The following is a 20383-nucleotide window of genomic DNA, read 5'->3' on the forward strand; positions in this document are numbered from 1 at the left end:
AGATTGTGGTTGCAGCCACATAAATTGAAGAGCCACTGCTGATCTTCAAGTCACAAGCTGTAACTCCCGGGTGTGCCTGCAGGGAGGCACCCTAAGAATTTAATTTCATATTGTCCCCGTGGTTTTTTTTCTGCCATGCAATCTGATGAAACATACACTGCATGTTGTTTAAGTTTCTGGTGGATCCCCTTCATACGGCAGCGAAGAAACTCCTCTTATATTTAGAAGCCCTCTTCTAGGGTTACATATCAAGATACAGGCACACTGCTGTTTTGCAGAATGCAGCTGCCCTGTAAGAAGTGAAAGATGCTAACATGATCCAGGAGCTGAGGCCAGCAATTTCAAGTTTCCATCTGTCTCTGCCTGTAATCTATGCAGGAAGCAAAAGAGAGCTGAACTTCAGGCGTTAGTTGGTGCTTTCAGCATGCAGGAAGACTGCGTCAAAAATGGAACCCTGGAGCAGCTTTGTGGAAGAAAGACTCTGTTCACCTGCCCAGGACATAGATGTTGAGTTGAAATATGTTTCACCACTTTTCCCCTCCCTATTTCGTGCAATCACATCATTCAGCGCATACATATGACAGCTCTTAATTTTTTTTCCCACCAAAAATGGTAAGTGTAATGCAGAATAATAATAGGCCAAATCCAAATCTAGACGCATGACAAAGAACAGGTAATTTCCAGAGACTGTCATAGATCATGAAATTTATTTCTATGCCCCTCAAAATATAAAGCAGGCACTAAGTCCTCAGTCAGACAACTGCATTCTGCCTTCCACACCCACTGCTGTCATCAGGAGTCTCGCTGATTTGGGCAGTAAAATGTCAGTTAGTTTCCCTGTGTTTGGTACCTCCCTTTGCCTGGGTCTGTCACACCTACAACAGACTGATTTGGTTGTACAAGGACCATATTCATTTCCAGCACAAGCTGCGTTTGACTGCATTTCTCAAACATGATTGAAAATTTATGTAAACATAAATAAATGAAGAGAACTGATACCAGTACCTTAGTAAAGCAAAAATAAGATTACCTATGACATAGCAGCACTAAAGAACATTAGAGGAATTGCTGCATTTTCCCCTCTCTGTCACATTAAGTGGTTTAATATAAAGACTTTATTTTTATACCAATCAATAGCACTGTAAGGTAGCAACATTTATCTTCAGAAGCACTGAAGATACAATGGCTCAATTCTCAATTATATTAAGAGCAAGACTTCAAAGATATTTATGAGCATCAAGATGCAAGTTAGATTTCCAGTATGGTTTTCAAAAGCATCTGAACAAGTCAGGTGTCTAGCTCCTATTGATCTAAATCCTTGTTAGGCACTTTCAAAAAATACTTCAAGTTGCCTATCCTAACCCTCTAGTGCCCCAAAAACTTTGAAAATCTTTCTCCCCTCTCTCACCAGTAGCTGTGGTTTAGTTTGCAGAACTGGAGTTCAATATTTTGCAGAAGGACAAAACTTTTTGCACACACTTTGATTTTCATAGTACACTGACGTAGAAAACTACTGCTGCAGCAATGCAATGGTGTTTACTTCGACGCCAGCAATTCAAGGCGATGGAAATCTGACCTCTGCTACCTGCTGAGAGACCTCCTTCAGTGCCCTCATTTGACCACTTTCCCCTCATGGTAGGAAAGCCCCTAAGAGACCACCAAGGGACCATTTTGAAAAGGCCTCAACACTCTTTCTGGATGCTGTTTTGAAAATGAAGCAAAGAGCCTACCTTGCTGATATTTTGAGCATTAACCGATCTCTAGCAATCTCTGAATATTACTAGCTACAGTACAGAAATCCTGGTTTTGATTTGATTCACTTTATTCTGAAACTGTCCAAGGGGTTAGAAAAAGGGGTATTACTCTTTAAAATAGAAGAGGCAACAAAACTTTCGAAAGACACTTCCCACATACCAGAATGGACATGAATTAAAAGTAATTTTATTCCACTTCTCAATGACAGTTCTATCATATCTGACAATAAGGCAAGCTACTAAAAGTCCCACAAGACATATTAGACCATTGAAATAATATTCAAAAAACCAAAGAGGAGTTCACAGAACCGCCAGTTCTTGGGATCATCAAAATCAGTGGCAAGATTCCCACATGGACAAATTCCATCAGTGTAAATGCTGAAGAAATCAACTGATTTCACCAGTGTTCGTGAAGTTTTATACTGGAGTAATTAAGGACAGGCGATGCATCACTGACTTCAATGAAAAACAGAATTTGGCACAACAAAAAGCGAAAAAGCACGTTAAAAGTATAATACGAAGGCACAGAAAATACACGCTACTTCCAGGCATACACTTTAATGGGTAAAGGTTTCTGGGAGAGTTTTTTTCTTTTTAATAGGTTATTTGTACTCCTGCCAGGCATGACTCTTTTCTCACTTGCATCTGCAAAACTCCCATGCATTTCAGGGTAGTCAATCCAGATTTATGTTAGTGTAAGGTCGCATAGCTTGCTTGAAGATGTAGTAACAATTAAAGCAAATGGGGCAACAACCTCTGAAGATGTAGCCATCTGTCTTAATGCTCACCAGAGCTTACTCCTTTTAACATGGAGTATGTGTGTGACAAAACAAATACATTCTTTTGAACAATTTTCAGCTAATAAAAACCAGCTGTCCCATGCTAAATTTTCATAAGGTATCAAGAAATTCAGAGGCCATCAATTCTGTAATTTAAGGCTCTTCACTGAGTAGTATCTTAGGATGAGCAAAAGTGTATGTAACTATCTAAGGGTACCAAAGCCTGCCCATCTCTAACTGCATTGATGTATAGACTATTCATGGCAAGATGAGAGGATGAACTAAACAAGGACATGAACAAAGCAGAACACAATGAACTATGTGACTTGCTAGAGGAACAGTAACAAAGGGAGGAAGAAGAACATCTGTTTAAAAAGATAATCTTTTGTCAGATAAAAAACCCAGGAACTTTTTACAGACATGAAGTTTAAAGAGGAAAATATGATCAGTGCAACTTTAATGTGGGACTGGAGCTAGGTCAAGGGAGTTCAACAATGAAAGACAACACAACAAAAATAAATCATTAAGAAAAATACGGATGTTATGGAAGAAGAGTGTCTCTTAATAATCAAGTGATTGAAATCGGTCCCAGGTGGTTAAAAATCCAAGTTAAAGACCTAAAAGCTGAGGATGACAGAAGAAAGCAGCTGCTGAGTCAGAGTACGCCCACGGCATTATAAAATCACATAGCAGGATAAAATCACAAACCCATGGTTACAATTGTGTTACGTTGAGACTATTTTAAAGTAATAAAAAAATCCTTAATGACCTGATCCAAAACTCACTGGAGGCAACAGGCATTCTTCTACTAGCTTCAGTGGGCTGTGCATCAGATCTTACATTGTGCACTATGTACAGTTTAGATATGTTGGCTTTGTCTGGCTAGGGTCAGCCAGGGAACCTCATGGATCCAGCATTCATTCCATGTAAATGAGAAAGAAAAGGAAGTTGTTAGGGCAAGATCTCACTACACTTCAGGGTGAAAGAGAAAATGCTGCTTTATACTGAGATTCCTTACAAATAAATAATTTTGAAAACCTGAACACGCCATGCTGATTAACTACTGGACTATCAGTTCATCCACTAGCAACATGCCTCTGCAGACTTGCAGTCTGGAATGAAGGGTTTCCTCCTCTTCTTCTTTTTCTGCTCCTGAGATTTACATGGTGATATCCTCCAAGTGAAGTCCTGGTCTTCAGATAGCATGCTGCAAGGACACAGAAATATGTATTTTTAAAGGAGGAAAAGACAGAGAGTTTGCCTTGTGAGTTTAAATTATTAATTCTACAGATCTAATGGATACATTATGCCACATTAGTGGCACACTTGTTCTCTTAACAAATATCCCTCTAGATTAGTGGTTCAATACAGTTTTGAATCAAAGAGCTAAGTTTCTAACGGCACCGGTCATCTGTCAATCTGAACTGAATTTTTAAACTGGTTTACCTGAATCAATGCAAGTTAGGATCTTTCATTGCCAGGAAATGGGCTCTTATTTGACAAAGTTTGATGAGGTCAACAGCATCTCTGCTTCCTTGAAGTGGTACATAAAACAGTCAGCCAAGAACAATACTTTCAGCAGTAGAAAACTTGGTAAATACAACAGCAATACATAACACAAGTTTTAAAAGGACTGGGTCACCTCTCTTGTGCGTTAGGAGAGGAAAGATCTCAGAAGTTCTCTCAAATTGGAGGTAGGTCTCGGACATCACCCACGGATGTACTGATCTCATGGGCTTGTCCCTGGATGCTGGGCTCTCTGCTGGAGTCCTGAGATATCTTCTCCATCAAGCAGCTACCTTTTAGCAGCTCCTTAAGGAGGGATCTAGGACACGAGGCACTAAACAGAAAATATATCCTGCAGGCAGCATTAGCTCCTTTGTTGATTGTCTCTTGGATGCTACTCAGGACTCCAATGGGCAGAATCTATTGTGGAGACATTTCCTTCATGCACGGATGAAACAACTGGACCACAATTTTTAATGTGGTTTGCAAAAGAAATGAGGCTGATTTAATCACATTGCCTCTGTGCATCCGTATGTGTCTGTCCACTTCTCAGCCTCTGAGCTGACTGAACACATTTGATAGTCAGGTAGAGGACTTCAAACTCTTACGTTTTTACAAATCCAGTAAAAAGAGGTAGGGTATCAAGGAGAAAATCAGTTAGCACCCTTACTGATAGAAAAGCAGTAGTAGTATGAGCTCAGTGGCTAGGTGGACACCAAGAATTAATGTAGGTAAAACGCAACAGGAGTGCCCTGACTTCAGACCTTGTGCTCTACCAGCTACTGGCAGGTCAATCCCTGCAGCAAAAGTCAGGTAGTCTTCCTTGACTCTTTTTTCACTATGGTAAGGTACAGAGGACAGGATTGGCAATGTGAAGTTCTGGAGGCTGGCTCTGTAATTCCTGTCATCTTACTGGCCCTCAGTTCATTCTGTCTCTGAAAGAAAGACAGTCACTCAGTGAAATGGCTGCAAAGGCTTTTGAGAGCATCAGGAAGGGAACAACAGGGATATTAAAAATGATCTTGCATGTCTTTTCCCTCTGAAGAATCATTGATAAGTTAGTAAGAAAAATGTACGTATACACCTGTTGCCAGCGTACAGTCTAAATGCTTACTCCTTTTCCTTCTACCAGTAATCTCCAAGGTTGCATGACTGCCCATATGCTTGATTTAAGATCCTTCTGATTATTAAGTAGTATAAGCTACTATATTCTGCACAGCCTGGCTGTCTCTGCCTTCCTTCAAAGCCATGCTGACAGGTGGCATTTCTGTGACTTCCTTGGGGTGAAGTTTAGATCAAGTGAGATTAAAGAAGGGGTCAGAAGTTCACACTCCTCTACAAAAGCATTAAAATATCGTAATGGTTTGCATGAAATTCTAGAGTCACCGAACAAGACTACCCTTCCCACACAAGTTATTATCAGAAGATAATTCTACCCTGCCTGCGGCCCTGGGGTTCAAGATCAACAAAGACAAACTTCTGATGTGAATGATGTGAATGAAAGAAGTCTTGGACACTGGTCCATTGGCAGCAGTTTCTTGCATTCCTTTCCCTCAGTACTTTGGCTACCCTTCCTCATACCGAAACTGTTGCTGTCTCAGTCAGAGCTCTACAGAAAAGCTTGCGTCCTTACTTCACTCTAACACTTCTTACTAGTTCTCCACATTTCTACTTGACTCACTCCTCCTTGCCTAGACTGCAGAGAACCACTAGAGAGGTGCACAAAAGACACGGGCTTTATATGATATGCTTTGTGGCTCAGTTGGGAAGCAAAATTCATGTGAGCTCTAGTTCTGCCCTGAGCAGCATTGTCAAGCGCCACTCAGGCACTAGAGATGGTCTAACAGTGTGTGTTGTAAGAAGCTGTGTATTGTTTCAGACTACGAACAGGCTATGCAGCAAACCCAGCAATGGACTAAGAACGCGTGATTCCCATGGTAGAATATGACACGTTAACCCAGTTAAGAACAGGGTTTGGGTTACCGGGGGTCTCCTTCACTTAACTAAGGAGGTTCCAGCCCAGGATTATGTTTCCCTGAATCTGCCAGTAGCACTCAAATGAAATCCAAAGACACCAAGAACCTTGTGTTATCAAAAAGCAAAAAGAAACAGAATTTGGAATCTGCTCCAAAATTTGGAGACTGCTCTGAAAACACAGATCGTGAACTACTGGAGAATCCTCAATCACTGACAAAGTTATTAGCTTTTGCTGATCGAAACACTTAGCAAGGGACAGGAAGGCTGACTCCAAATCCATTCAAGTCAGTGGACAAGCTACTAACAGGCTTCATGAAGGAGTGTAAGAATAGTGGTACTGGGTCAGAGCAAACAGCCATCTTCGCAGCCTCCCACCTCTGACAGTGACATGTTACAAATGCCTAAAGGGACCGTATAAGAAAACGCTAAGTCCAGGGTGGTATTTCTCCCTTTATTGCCTTCCAGCTCGGTCAATCTGCAACTTAGAAACTTTATGAGCCAGAGATTATATCTGCATCTTTGCATTTAAGCTTTTTTTCTGTAACTTCACTCACTGCTGTTTCAAATCATTTGTACTGTGTACCCAGAGCAATCAGAAGGAATAAATCCCACAGCTGCATTGTATGTCACATGGAAAAGCACCTCCTTCTTGTTCAAAGCTGCCTTCCTCTGATGTCCCTTCATCTCATTCATAAGAGACAACAAATAATCACACTTTATTTCACTGCCTTTAACTACTGATTCCTAAGTCTTTCTTTTCCAAGCCAAAGAGATTGCACCTGTTTTGTCTTTCCACATATGGTTTTTCATATCCTGCAGCCCTTCTGCTTTTTTTTTTTTTTTTTGTATGTGTGTGTATATATACCACATCTTTAAAACAAGGACATCAGAACTAGAGGCAGGATTCAGGATGTGGTTCACAGCCGAGTGTCGCCTGTCATTAGGCATCTTGCCATTTACTCTCTAACCAGGCATATTACAGCAGATTAAGGCCACACGCAGGCTATGGCACGCAGCTCTGCGCTGTTTCAGTTCATAGTGACGTCTCCTTAGGGAAGACAAGCACATCCCTTTCCTCACTGCAGTTATTGATGGACAACATGCCTATGGGCACATATGCGGGGCTAGACTCAGTGGTGACAGAAATACTGATTAATTGCTGATTACGTCTGAGCCAGCAGTGGAAGTGTAATTCAGCATTCAGAACTCTCAAGGTAGGAGAAGCTGACAGGAGAGCCTAAAAGTTACAGAATGGAGTAAGAATAAATTTGGCCTAGTGTGGAATGGGGGACAGCCCTGGTTCAGCACACACTGCAGCTTAACACTTTGATTCCTCAGCATAACGAGGAAAACACCGGTTTACACTGATCAAGACAGACAAGTTTTACTGCTGGGCTGTTAACCTGTGATGCAAGCAATGGCTTCCCCTTGTCTACATTCAGGGTCATGACTGCACAAGGTAGATGGTTCCCAAGTGTTGGGTGGGCCCTGTTCCAGGCTATATATATATATCACTTAATGCATGTTTGCTAAAGATAACATGTCAGTGTGAAAGACAAATGAGGCTCTCCAAGGCAGTAGTAGGAACCCCGAGTTGGCTTAGCACTGAGTAAATCTTGAAAATGAAAAGTCAAGGCTGTTTCTTCCATGCAGACGTAGGTATCGCCTGCTGTTATTCCTGCACTACCATTGCTCTGCAACTGAATCAACCAAAGGCGGCATGCGAGGAAGCTCAGGGCTTGGAGTCCCCTTTTTCTGAAAACTGAAAGAGTCTTCCTCTTCCCAAGTCTACCAGTATTGCTGGGGTTATAATCGGGAGTATAATGTCACTGTTTGTTCAAAGCAGGAATTTCTTGCACTTCCTCTCTCTGCAGCTTCTACCATTTCTACCCTCAACATGCCTGACTAGAGTTTTTTCTCCTGGCTGAGGCATGTGGAGTACCATGGGAGCCCCCCTCAGCTCTGCTTAAAGCACAGGACTTAACCCCTCTCCTAAGCAAGATGGAACACATAGTAGGTTTGGGTACTGAAAAGCCAAAAGAGGAGATGTGGGAACAAACAGATAACTTTGGTTGGCATTTTTAATAGGGCATGTGGGTTTTGGTACTCAGGGCCTACTGAAATTCAGCAAGATAGGCACTGACATCATTGAACTGGTCTTCTGGAAATATTGTTCGTAGAGAGGAAATTACTTCCCATTGAATGCTGCAGCAGTCTGGGTCCAGAGATGGAGAAGTATTTCAGTGCTCAATTCACAGTGGTTTCAATGAGAGATGCTCAAGAGCAGCAAAGACGGTTTTTAGCAATTACATCATGAGTTTGTGCACAGGGAAACCCAGAAACTCTGCTGAAGACAGCAAGGGACTGCTTGGGACTGTGCAACAGCGGTGGTCATAAGCAACAGAGCACTGTCCCCAAAACTGCTGGAGCAACTGCCTGGCACATTGGATGGCTTGACCCAGATGGAGCTTCAGAAGGAGGAGATGGCTGTCCAGCTTGCAGCTGCGGGGAGTGCCTGCTGCCTGTTCTTTGGGGCTGGGACGTTGATGGCCTCTCTGGTGGGAGTTGTACTCTGACTGAAGCACTGAGTCTCCAAGGAAGAGGGCTTCAGGAGGAGGTGAGCAGACTGCAGACCATCAGGGTGTACAAACAGAAGACCCACAGGGTCTTCACAGAGACTTTGCAGAGGAGTGTGTGTGAGCTCCACAAAGCAAAGGACGAACAACTAAAGACTACACTTGAACAAGAGTTGAATGGAGACTTCCATGATGGGGAAGGCCTCAGATTTGTAACTTCTGGCAGGAGAAGGAAGGTTCCTTCTTGGCCTGCAGATCTGCATTTTTCCAGGACATGTGTAGCCAGCTCCCTAGGAGAAGGTGAGGAGTTTTGAAGATGACTTCAGAGCCAGCTGAACCTGAACCAAGCTTCTGTAAGAAGAGGAAAAGTTGTGTAACAATTGACAGAGATTCCCTCCTGCCAACCTGACTTGGCTGTCTCAGGTTTGTTGCTTTCCAGAAGCTCAGACCTGGGATGTTGTGAAGAACTCTCAAGGTTCATCCAGCCCACAAAGTCATTGCACCTTGCATCTTTGATACCGTCAGCAGAACCACGGATAAATCAGAACGAGCTAGTGAAATTTATCAAAGGGTTTATGAATACCCAAGTAACACCCTTTGTGAGAAGCTCTAGCAGTCATGGGAGAACAGATAAAGTACTAACACAGATTAGGAACGGGATGGTAGGATGGTAAGCAACAAGCTCTAGGGAGAGATACCTAAGAATATGGAAGGAGAATACAAGGGGGTACTACTCCCAATGGTAATTTGCAACGAGATTTGTTATCCTTTGGAGACCAAACGAAGCCACTAGGAACGTCAGCAGGAGCAACTGGGTAATAAGGTAGCTGATGAATTTCATGTGGATAAAACACAGTAATGAATTCTGGAAGGGTCAAGTTCTTCATTTGCTGAAGTCCAAATTAACTTTCAGGAAAAATGCACGTGTAGGCCATGGAAACATCAAATCTGTGCCTAATGGCAACTAAAAGAATCAGTTACAGGGCTGACTGTCATATGATTCTATTAAGGCTATTTTGTACTATCTTACTAATACTGAAGCATATATATTAAAGTTCGCATAGAATTAATTCACACTCACTTCACATGTGCAGAGTGCAACATGGCTGTTCGTAAATAATCATGACCAAGGTACAAATGGATGCAAGATAACTGCATGGAGCATGCAATGCCATCTACACCAGTGGCACGACAAACTCGAAGACAATTTAGTATAAAATATAAATGTCCAAGGGTAAGGCAACAAAGGGAACTCAGGTAAGCAAAGAGGGTGGAAAGGCCAGTTGGGTGCTCCCATTCACTCATTTTCACATTAGAAGAATAAAAAAGATTGTCACTCCCATCAAACACTTTCTTAGAAACAATGGCTCTTTAGAGGGTGACAGGGAGAAGTGGAGTAGTAAAGAGACTGGAAAGCTAGAGAGCAGGGTGAATCCACTAAACTTTGAGTCCTCACAAAACTCAAAGTAACATTTGGCCAAGAGACCTCTATAGAAACTATTCACTGAATACACAAATTAATGTCCCAGCAATGTGCTGAAGGTTCGCAGGCACCTGGCAATGCTTCCATCTAACACAGAGATTTCTCCCTTGAAACACCCCCAAAACCAAAACCAACTTAAAAAATCCTCAAAAGACAAAATGTAAGAAGAAAACATAAAGTTGTATTATACTGCTTACTTCCTCGAGGGTAGGGGAGAGGTGCTTACAAACACCGGCTAGGTGCAAAGTGCTAACTACCTCTAATATCTGGCAGTGGGCACTAAGCAGCATTCACACATTCAGCACACAGTGTCCTACTGTAACGGAAGTGAAACGCTGACTACAACTAAATGTAAGCAGTGTGCTCTGGTTAATGGGAATGCTTCAGGTCACTGTTGTCTGCCACTCCTCATGCTGCCCTTCTCTCCTTCTACTCAAAAAAAAATTACTGAGCTGCTATCCTTCTCTGTGAAATGATGAGTAAGGTAGCAGAAGCGAACAGAGGAACTTACTGCTGCTGTCAGTTACAAAACTTGGCACGCCCAGCCTGAAGTGACTTGGTTTTAAATCTGAGGGCTGAACAAACTGAACACAAGCTGAACCAAAGCAAGATTCATGCTTGCAAAATGCATGGGAAATTAACGAATAATGAATATTTTGCAGCACCATCCACTAATACCCTACAGAAATGGACCCCACCTTCACTAACCTCTCTGCAGTTCAATGTGGTATACTTCCAAGTTTTTGTATGAAAATGTTGTACATAAACGTTTAACCAGCTACTCCATTCCACTCCCCAGAAATGTTTGCATTTCAGTGGTGGATGAGGTGATCTCTGTTTATAGTCTATCCATAAGTTTGTACAGTACACCGAAAGGCTCTTCAGCCAAAATAGCCAATAATAAATTGTTAGAAATTGGCTGTTTTAATGGGAAGTGCACACCACTATGGAGAAAAGTACATATTGTTGCACAACCTTAAGAAAGGATATCAACACCCTAACTACTTTTGTCCTCTTTTCCAAATAAACTTCTAATCCACCTGAGTAACCACCGTGTGTACAGAGATTCATGTGCCAAGCTTCTTCACTGTTGTTCCAGCTGTACGAAGGCAGGTCAATTACACAGCACTAAGAGTGAAAGACCTTCTGCCACAGCAAGCCAAGTCAAAATTACATTTGTGGTCACTTTTAATATAGTTACGATCACCTTAATATCAAACAGTAAAATAGTAATTGACCGTCATCTTCCCCTTGCAAAATTAAATGACGTGTTGGACAGATTATGAGACTGTAAATTAGCACCTGGGGACCCTATTACCTGAAATCTAAGGATCTCTGCGCGTTTGGTATTGCAGATGGTGAAACTGAGGGGCAGAAAGAACAAAAAGCAAGTGGCCTGAATTGGAAAAACCTATGGGAGCTGTGAGAGTTTCTAGAAAATCCACTGCTGCTAAGACACAGTCGTTTGCAAAATAAGAAGTACAAACTGCTCTTTTGGAAAACATGCAGGCATCCCTGAATTTTACCATTAGTAGGCAGTTCTGACACTCTTCAGTTTCTTATTCTGAAGCCCGCGCACAGAGCAGAACTGCTTGCATTGGAACTAGTAGCATTTTGCTTACCGTTGTGAAATGAACTACGCAATAGATTCCGATGATGACGAGGCCAATGATAATTGATGCAACAGCAACCCAAAGTGCATTGCGACCCAGTCTTTTTGACCCTTCTATATCTCCTTGATTGTAACTGTTTAGAGCCTGTAGAACAGAAACAGAGAGTTTGTGACTTTTTTTAAACAGAAATCTGTACACAAACCAATGTGACACAAACCAATGAGACTGCTTTGAAATAACACTAAGTTCTGTGCACCTTGGTACTGTAGAAAGAACTTCAGAAAATGGTGATTTGCCTTGTAAAATAAACATCCACTGCCAACAGTCCAGAGCAAACAAGGAGTCCAGATTTCTGTTCCACTCATTTTCAGTACATTTAATCGCAACTACAGCTCTTTTATTTTCAGTGGTGAGGCTATATTCATGTGATGAGTTTTGTTGTACACACCAGCATAAGAGCTGTCAAATCATCTCTAATCCACCCACTTGCAGAAATCAGTAGCTTTTATCTCTGTAAATATTTTTGTAGCGTACGTGAACTGTTAGTTGGCCACTTCACTAGCAATGAAATAAACTCCTACGCTTTATAGGACCATAAGCAGGAAAAGCAGCATAAATATGCTGCATTTTTACAGAAAACCTCAGGAAAACATCTTAAAAAAAGCTTACTAATTACCTATTTTTCCAATGTCTTACTTTTCCAAACCAAGTGTGAAGAATTAATAGGTAGTTTAAAAAACAACCAAAGAACTATAGATTATCTGAACAAAACATCTGAGTGCCATCTTCACAGGCTAGAAATTCTGTCCCTGTGCATTTCTGGAACACACTGATAGTTATTATCATCTACATCCTGCAGTACGCATCAGACATTATCAGATATTATCTCAACAGACTTCTCTCTATGATTTAGCAGATGTTTTATATTCACTACGTGCAGAGATTGCAAGGTGTGATACAACCACTGATTTTCTAGTCTTTTGTGAGACAGACTGTAGGATTTTCTGAATTAATTTTTGTTTTAACCAGACCGTATTTTTAAAAGAGAAGATTCAGTGAAGGACACTGAAGTATTCTAGTACATGAATCTAACAGTTTGCAGTAACTTTTTCTGAAGAATAAGATGCTATCAAAGAATATTGAAGTGTATTATTTTTAAGAATTATTTTGTAAGATCAGGAGAGTTTGAGTTCATAAATCATGACATTGAGTCCAGATTTCTTTATCATATTGCACTATTGAACTATTCCTCGGGGAATCAGGTTAGTCATAACCTGTTCTTTAGTATCTTGTAAGTATTCCAGGAAGTATCCCAGAAATGGGAGGTGCAGGGGGAGAAATATGGGGATCTGATCAAATGAACTGTTTTGTGGACTAAGTAATTCGGGTTGTCTTTAGAAAAAGACTGCATGAGGTATCACAAGTGCTATCATGAAAGTGCTTTAGTCACTAATCACTTTTTTGTAGCAAAGAACAGAACAACAGCTAATTCAACAGAGTGAAGATCTGAGACTGTGGAGAGTAGGAAAGGAATGAACTCCAGAGGATACCAAGCATTGTTGTAGAGCCTTTTTGCCCAAGCAGAAAAATAATTAGGGACATTATCTGTGTGTGTTCTGTTGATTAGCAAGCACATAGAAGTTAATGGGCTAAATGCATCCTTGGTGTTGGCACTGCAGTAAGAGCACTTGTGCCAACATAGTCCCAAAGCAATGCAGCCTATATTCCTAGAATTGCATCTTAAGGATAAGTACTTATTCTCTGGTGTCTACGAAAGGCTGAGCTGCTGATGCACTCTTGCCCTTAAAGAGAGCACCGATACATTTCTTCTCTTCCTGGAAGCCCGTATGCCTACACATTTCTCTATTTTATTTCCCTAAAGAGTATCGCTAATACCTCTGCTCTGCTGCCAAATTCTGTTGAGGTTGGCTAGTAGACTTAAGGGATATAATGGGGAAAGAGAGAAGAGATGGAAACGAGAGACAGACACAAACACACAGCCAGGTAGGATGAGTGCCCAAGCCCTCTTTCCTTAGGGTATCAGGCTAGCCACACCTGGTCACTCCCGCCGAGAAACCGCAGCTCTGCTGAGGCACAGTCACCTCCGCTCCTCCACCAGCGTGGCCTCCTCTTACAAAGTTACTCCACTGTTTTCAACAGTCCTGTCTACAGGAGAAGAGCTTTCTTAGGTTTTCTCAAAATACATCCGGGAAGCTCAATAAAAGGAGTATCAGGAGAAACATGGCTTGGCTGGTTTTGAGCAGGCTGACTTCTCCTCCTGCCTCTGGCAGCAACTATGAATGCGGCTACGGGGAGAAGCACGGAGAAGCATTGCTGACACCCCAGCCCTGTACTTTGTATTCCCCACCCATCAAAGGGCTCGCTTTGCATGACGGCTAGAGAGTGGTCCTGCAAACATGCTCAACTCTGTTCCCCGTACATGTGGTCTCAAGACTAAGACAGACACGGCAGCACCAGCTTGCAGTTCTCTGCAATTTTACTAATGTATTTAGGAAGTCTGGGGAACGTCCATGTGATTTCTGCAGGTACTGCATAAATAATTCACCCTCTCCACTTTAATAAATAATGTCATTTTAATACAAATCCACGATGAAGAGGAGGAAAATAGCATTAATGATAGAGGAGGATTTAGGAGAGACAGGAAGGAGACAAAAGTTTCTTTATTAAGAGGTTTAAATTAAATGGCGTAACTTAGACAGCACTGAAGGAAAAATAAGAGGTTTTGGGGGAGTGGTTGGGGTCTGATGCAAAGCTCTCTGAAATTCATTTACTTCCGTCTGCTTCAAAGGGCCCTTGGATCAAGCTTCTAGTTTTCAACGTTAAGATATAAACAACATTAACTGTTAAAGCCTTAAACATTACATCTGTTTATTTCCAAGGGCTAAGCAATACATACAGAGTACAGCATCCATGTGCGACATTTGGTCTGTCCAACTTTTAAAACAAATTTCAGCCATTTTCAACCTAATACCATATGATTTCTCAGGTTTCTGCTACCTCGCTCACTATGACGTCACAAACTAAATTAAAACCACAGTTCTGCAGCTGCTTATTTACTTGAGCAATCTCAGTGACTCCACCAGGTTCGCACACATCTACTTATAAGACATATTCTCAGTTCAACAATGAAGTAATTTAATCTTCTATGAACAGAAATTTGCTGAATTAGCTACAAGCTATTAATGCCTTTTAACGTGCATTTTCTGCTCCACATTCCCAGAGCACCATTTATGGCAAAAGGAGAAAGAACACTGAATTGCTTCAGAAATCCTCCTCTACATCTCTTACAAATCTGGGCAGACCAGACTGAGGTTCTCTGACTAACATTTTCTACTCTCTCTATGAGCCAGGCTGTAACAAACCTTATTTGGCTGTGCCTGGAAATGAGACGCTCTCTCTAGTTCTGACCAAAGGAAGAATGAGACATGCTGGCTCAGTACAGCTCCTCACTGTGAGAACAACTTACAGGGAAAGAGAAAGCAGAGGGGGGTCTCGGGGAGCAATTCAGAACCGGGATTGATCTCTACTTCTTGGCAAACGGGACAGGCAGGTGATGAGCAGGACACAACGAAAGGGGAGTCTGCTCTGCAGGCTGTGGCACGCAAATGAGTGCTGGACTTCTGCGCCTCTGGGGACAGGCTGAAAGTGTTGCTGCATGGAGAAAGCTCACCAGTTTGCAAAGAATAAGAGCCATGCAAATATGCTTAAGAACAGCTGCTGAGCCTCGTTGTTTAATACTCCTGAAGTAGGTACAGACTGTCCCATATGATGTCAGATGTCCAGGCACCTACAAGCTACTTAAAAAAAAAAGCTGTATAAATAATAAACTTTTTCAAACTGGAGAAGTACAGCTGTACAGGAACACTGGTCACAATGCTAGTGACAGACATGACCAAATCCAACACACTGTACGTGGCTTGTTAGGAGCACAGTTCGAAGAGGTGACCCCCTCAGAAAGCCAGTTCCATCCTTTGCTGTCCCATGACTTCTGCTACCCTCTTGCTCATTGTCTCTGCTCAGGGCAACTAATATACAGACAAGGCATCTGAATCCAAGTGTAACAAATGCAGTCAAAGAACTTGTTACTATCAGATGCAGATGAGCCAAGATTGTCACAGCTTGACCACATATGTTGTTTGAAACATGCAAATGATTAAACAGAAATGTGTCAACATAAAGAGCGAGTTAGGTGCAAACAATCAGGGAGAAATAGCTTTCGAGAGACTGTTTTGAAGTTGCTACAAATCCAAGGCCCTACGGAATTAGGTACCTAGTCTGACATAAAGATCTTTGAAAAGAAGACAACTGAAGGTGCTGTACTGGGAAAAGCCAACAAGATTTGTTCAACTATCAGACCTCAGTGCTGTTATTAGAAATATCCAATTCATTTTTCAGAGTTCTCCCAAAGCCTCCCTCTAGCTCTGGTTCCCCGAGTCAGATACAGCCAGTCCACCCGAGCCAGTTCTCTGCCAGCTAAGCACTCTGGGTTCACAGCAGGGCGAAAAGACACCACTGCAGCTCAGGAGCCAAAGAGCTCAGTGACTCACTGCCTAGCCACAGCCTTGCACCAGAGAAGTCTTATCTGTCACGAGCGTCCTGACTTGGTACCTGCACCCCACGCTCCTGCCCTGATGCCTGTGGTCTCACCCATACGCACCTCTGGAGATGAGTGAGCCAACTACTCATACAGCAACACGATACAGCTGCTGGAAGCAACGGGAAGCAGGAGAACTGATGGCATCTGGCTGCAACTGCAGAAGAGTACTGAGGAGAATGGTAATCCTACAGGCAGGAATCCTGGCCAGGACCCTGGGGAAAACCTATCTCCTTTTTCTAAAAATGCCAAGCAACACTCACACCTGCAAGTGACCAGCAACCAGTTTGAAGGGGCCGCTCTTGTAATGCCAATATGTTAACACTCTGACACCATTAAGTGCCCCCTCTACTAGCTATCCTCTTACACCTGCCATGAGAAACAGATTTCTCTCATGCAGGAGGTAAGGAACAAGGAAAGGTTATTATCACAATAGGGAGAACTTGGGAGAGGTTGATTCTAAAAATATAGTCAAGGAGGTAAGATCTGAAATGGTAAGGTTTGTACCCCCAAAGGTGAGAAAGAAGTGCGGAAACCAGTGCTGGAGCTGTAAATGGGGCAACAGAAGAGACAGAAGAGACTGAAGACAAATCTGTCATTTAATTCGGGGGTGTGTTAGAGCCCAGACTCTTTTAGAGTGAAAACACTGTCTGAATTGAGAGCACTTAAGGAGGACATGACACAGGCAAACCGGGTGCTGAACCATACCCCTCTAGAAGCCAACAGGACTTTTCCTTCCAGGCCCATTCTAGGAAGCGGAAATTTATAGAGAACTCCACTGTTACGGGTTTTTACCTCTTCTGACACAAGATCCCAGGCAAGCTCTGCAGACTATCAAGGTATCTTCTGTAAGAAAAGAAAATAACGCACTCATGCATCTCAGTATTAACCCTTAGCAGCTCTAGGAAACAAGCTGAGAGGGAGGACATAGATCCCCGCAGAAGTGGAAATAAAACCACCACAGGTGAAAATGCAGACCCTGAAGCTGAGGTCGATGTAGCAGTTACAGGTTGCAGTTCTCAAAGGCAGAGGAATTAGGCTGTGGAAAAGAAGTTGGAGGTGTCATTTTCATGGAAAAGGAGAGGTTTTAGGTAAGAACAATGTTGAAACAGAAGGCATTCGCATACAGTGGAGATCATCAGTTCGGTTTTTGTTTCCCCTCTTTCAGGGAGTGGGCAGCTGAGACCTGCACAGACTGTTTAGCATTCAGGAAGTGCTCTTCCCACCCTGGTTTCTACATATCCCCTGGTGACAGTTACTTAAGCCTGACTCCAAAAGCCTGCATGAACTTCAGCTAGGGCGTGGGTGGAGATTTCTCCATATGGGGTGCAAAAATCTTTAGAGGCCAAATTCTGTCCTTGACAGTTAACTTCTGTGCAGCCCCAGTGCTTTGGTGAAAATACTGTCACAGTGAACAGATGCTCAGAGCCCCACACCGTCAGCTCTCATTACTTTATATAGCACCCTAAGTGTCCACAGACAGAGAAAGGATGCTGGGTACCAGCAGAAAAGAGCATATTGTATAGTTGACAACAAAGAAAATAAACACACAGAAAAAAAAAAAGACAGCTAATACTTATCTGGACAAAGAAGGTTGTGAAGATGGCTTTGGAATAGCTCCTTTAAGTAATTTTCAAGCTTACGCACATATTCCAATATTTACGTGTGATTTCTGATCAGTCTTACTAATTTTTCAAAAGAGTGTGCTTTAGTGTATTTTGGATGTAGATAATTATTCTTATACTCAATTGCAAAAAGAAACAACTATATTTTAACTCACCTTTTCAGCCTGGCTGTCAGAGAAAAGGATGAAAATACACAACATGTTTTAAACCGTTTTCAGCTCCTGAAGACCAGAAATACATTGCAGTATTACTGATTACACTGCTCGTGTATCCTATTAGAAAAGTCTGGATCTGACTCTGCAGCTTCTAACTCAAAGAAGATTTCTAGCGATCTTTTCGAAGTTAACAGGATTGCTAGATTATTAAGAACGATGCAGATCAATTACGGCTCATAGGAATAAGGCTGTTCTCTCCGTGTACTCAATTTTATACGGGTTTTTGCTAACAATCTACAATCATTACTGTCGTGTGTGTCATTCTAGCAAACAGTGTCAGGCTAAAGAACCTGTTTACTGGAACAAATGAACTATCATATTTGATTTGCTGAAGTAGAAATGACATCTGTTCCTTTGCAAATCTGATTTCTGCTCCCCAGTTGCCCCTTTCACACATAGCTACTACGTCCAATTCAGCGTGCATGTTACTCGATGCAAGAAATCCCATTAATCGGGCTGAACCTCCCTCCCTTCTATCACCCGATATTGAAAACTTGATTTCAGCTGCCTTCCACTCCGCATTTCAGCTCTGCGGCTAGGATAGCTAAGCAGACGCTCTGCCCGAGCCCGCGGATGCTCCCGGGCTCGCCGCCTCACCCAACTTCATCCACCCCAGGGACGAGGGGCTCAAAAGACGGCTGGGCACCCGTTCCCCGGCCGGCTCCTCCAGCCCCGGCTGGCCCCCAGCCCCACGGCGAGGGTCGCCTGGGCACCCGGCGAGGTGCTGCTCACCATGACGGCGAAGACGAAGGCGACGATGTTGACGGGATAGGCGGGACAGAAGCAGGAGAGGATGCTGAGGAGCAGGTAGTTCTTGGGCCGCGGGTGCGGCGGCCCGTCGGGCAGCTCATCCTCGATGTTGGTCTCGGGGCTGTTGTCCAGAGCCCTCTTGACGTCGGGAGCGGCGGGGAGCGCGGACATGGGGCTGCGGCGCGGCGGGCGGGCGGCTCGCAAAGCCCAGCGCCGCGCACCGGGCAGGGCCCAGCGCCGCGCACCGGGCAGGCGGGACCCGGCGGCGGGGCCGAGCCAAGGAGCGGCCCGGAGCGGCGGGGGCGGGCGGAGCGGCGGGGGCGGGGGGGGCTGCCCGCCGGGAGCGCCTCTGCCGCCGTAAAGCCACGGGACGGGGGGGGGGAGCCGAGGAAAGAAACGCAAACGGCAGCCGCCGAGGGGTGCCCGCACCGTGGGGTGCCCGCACCGTGGGGTGCCCCCGGCCCGGCCCGAGGGGCCTCCCCCGCCGCTGGCCCCGCAGCCCCGGAGCCTTCGGCTGTTCCGGTCTCTCCCCAAACTTTTTTAACTCTTTGCGTTCCCGCCGGGGAGAACTTGGCTGTGTTCTCCCACCCTCATTCCCGGGGCAGCGAGCTCCGTCAGCAAGCGGCGAGAAGCCTGCAAAAGCATCTCCTCTGATCCGGGCTGAATTTGCCATCTCCCAACCCCAGTGACTTGTTGAACTTGGCAAAACCACGAGGGATCGGCAGAAAACAACCGGCTGACAGCATCTGGGTGGCCCAGGTCCAGAGCCTTTTGGCCAGTTTTTACAAAGTGATTCAGTCCTTGCTGAACAGAACACCTGTAACATGAAAGCCACTCTGGGGGATGCAGGAGAAGGGGGCAAGGAAATGAATCTTTATTATTTCCAAACCCTACCATATGGGAAAAATAAAGGTAAATAAAGATCTGCTTCCATCACAATTTTAAAGTTGGTGAGGGAAAGTATGACAGCCTGAACCCAGAAAGGAATGGGCCCTGTTTCTGCCATGGGGTATTAGAAAAAAGAACTGTATACCTGCATGGAGCCTCAGCAAAATGGAGAGACTTCTGAGCAGATGAAGGCTGGAATTGAGATTTTGCTCTGTCCGGCTCCTCCTGAGAGCATTTCATTAATTAAAGTCACAGGAACCAGTAAGGTGTGCTTAGAGCTTTATGAATGAGTGACTTCTGTCACTGGGAGTTTTGCAACCGACTTGAACAGGGCCACGGTTTCCCATTTCTGGATAGCATCGTACAAGACAGAATGCAGTCAACACAGCAAAGACATAAGAAATATAGGTGCAGTATTTTTACTTTCATAGACATTAATCATCTCTCAGCTGCATGCCTGGAATATAACATGGAATGGGAATCTGCTGATCTATCAAAATGTCAAAAGACAAGATTCTATATCTTTTGGAAAGAGTACGAAATACCACGTTACATCTGCTTGCCAACGTACCCATTAGTGTGCAAGCAGAAGCTCTTTGTAG

The 20383-nt window shown here is 43.6% G+C and overlaps 1 protein-coding gene across 1 annotated transcript; it reads right to left on the reverse strand.

The window, feature by feature from the left end:
• Nucleotides 1-1925: 1925 nt before the first annotated feature.
• TMEM233 (transmembrane protein 233) lies at nucleotides 1926-19138 on the reverse strand. The gene is made up of 3 exons (XM_075434487.1): nucleotides 18876-19138; nucleotides 11698-11832; nucleotides 1926-3740 (listed from the first exon to the last, which is right to left on the reverse strand). The coding sequence occupies exons 1-3, from the start codon at nucleotides 19062-19064 to the stop codon at nucleotides 3729-3731; spliced, it is 336 nt and encodes a 111-aa protein (XP_075290602.1). The 5' UTR covers nucleotides 19065-19138; the 3' UTR covers nucleotides 1926-3728.
• Between the last annotated feature and the right edge of the window lie 1245 nt (nucleotides 19139-20383).

Source organism: Opisthocomus hoazin, chromosome 13 (assembly GCF_030867145.1).
Source record: "Opisthocomus hoazin isolate bOpiHoa1 chromosome 13, bOpiHoa1.hap1, whole genome shotgun sequence".
Classification (NCBI taxonomy): Eukaryota; Metazoa; Chordata; class Aves; order Opisthocomiformes; family Opisthocomidae; genus Opisthocomus; species Opisthocomus hoazin.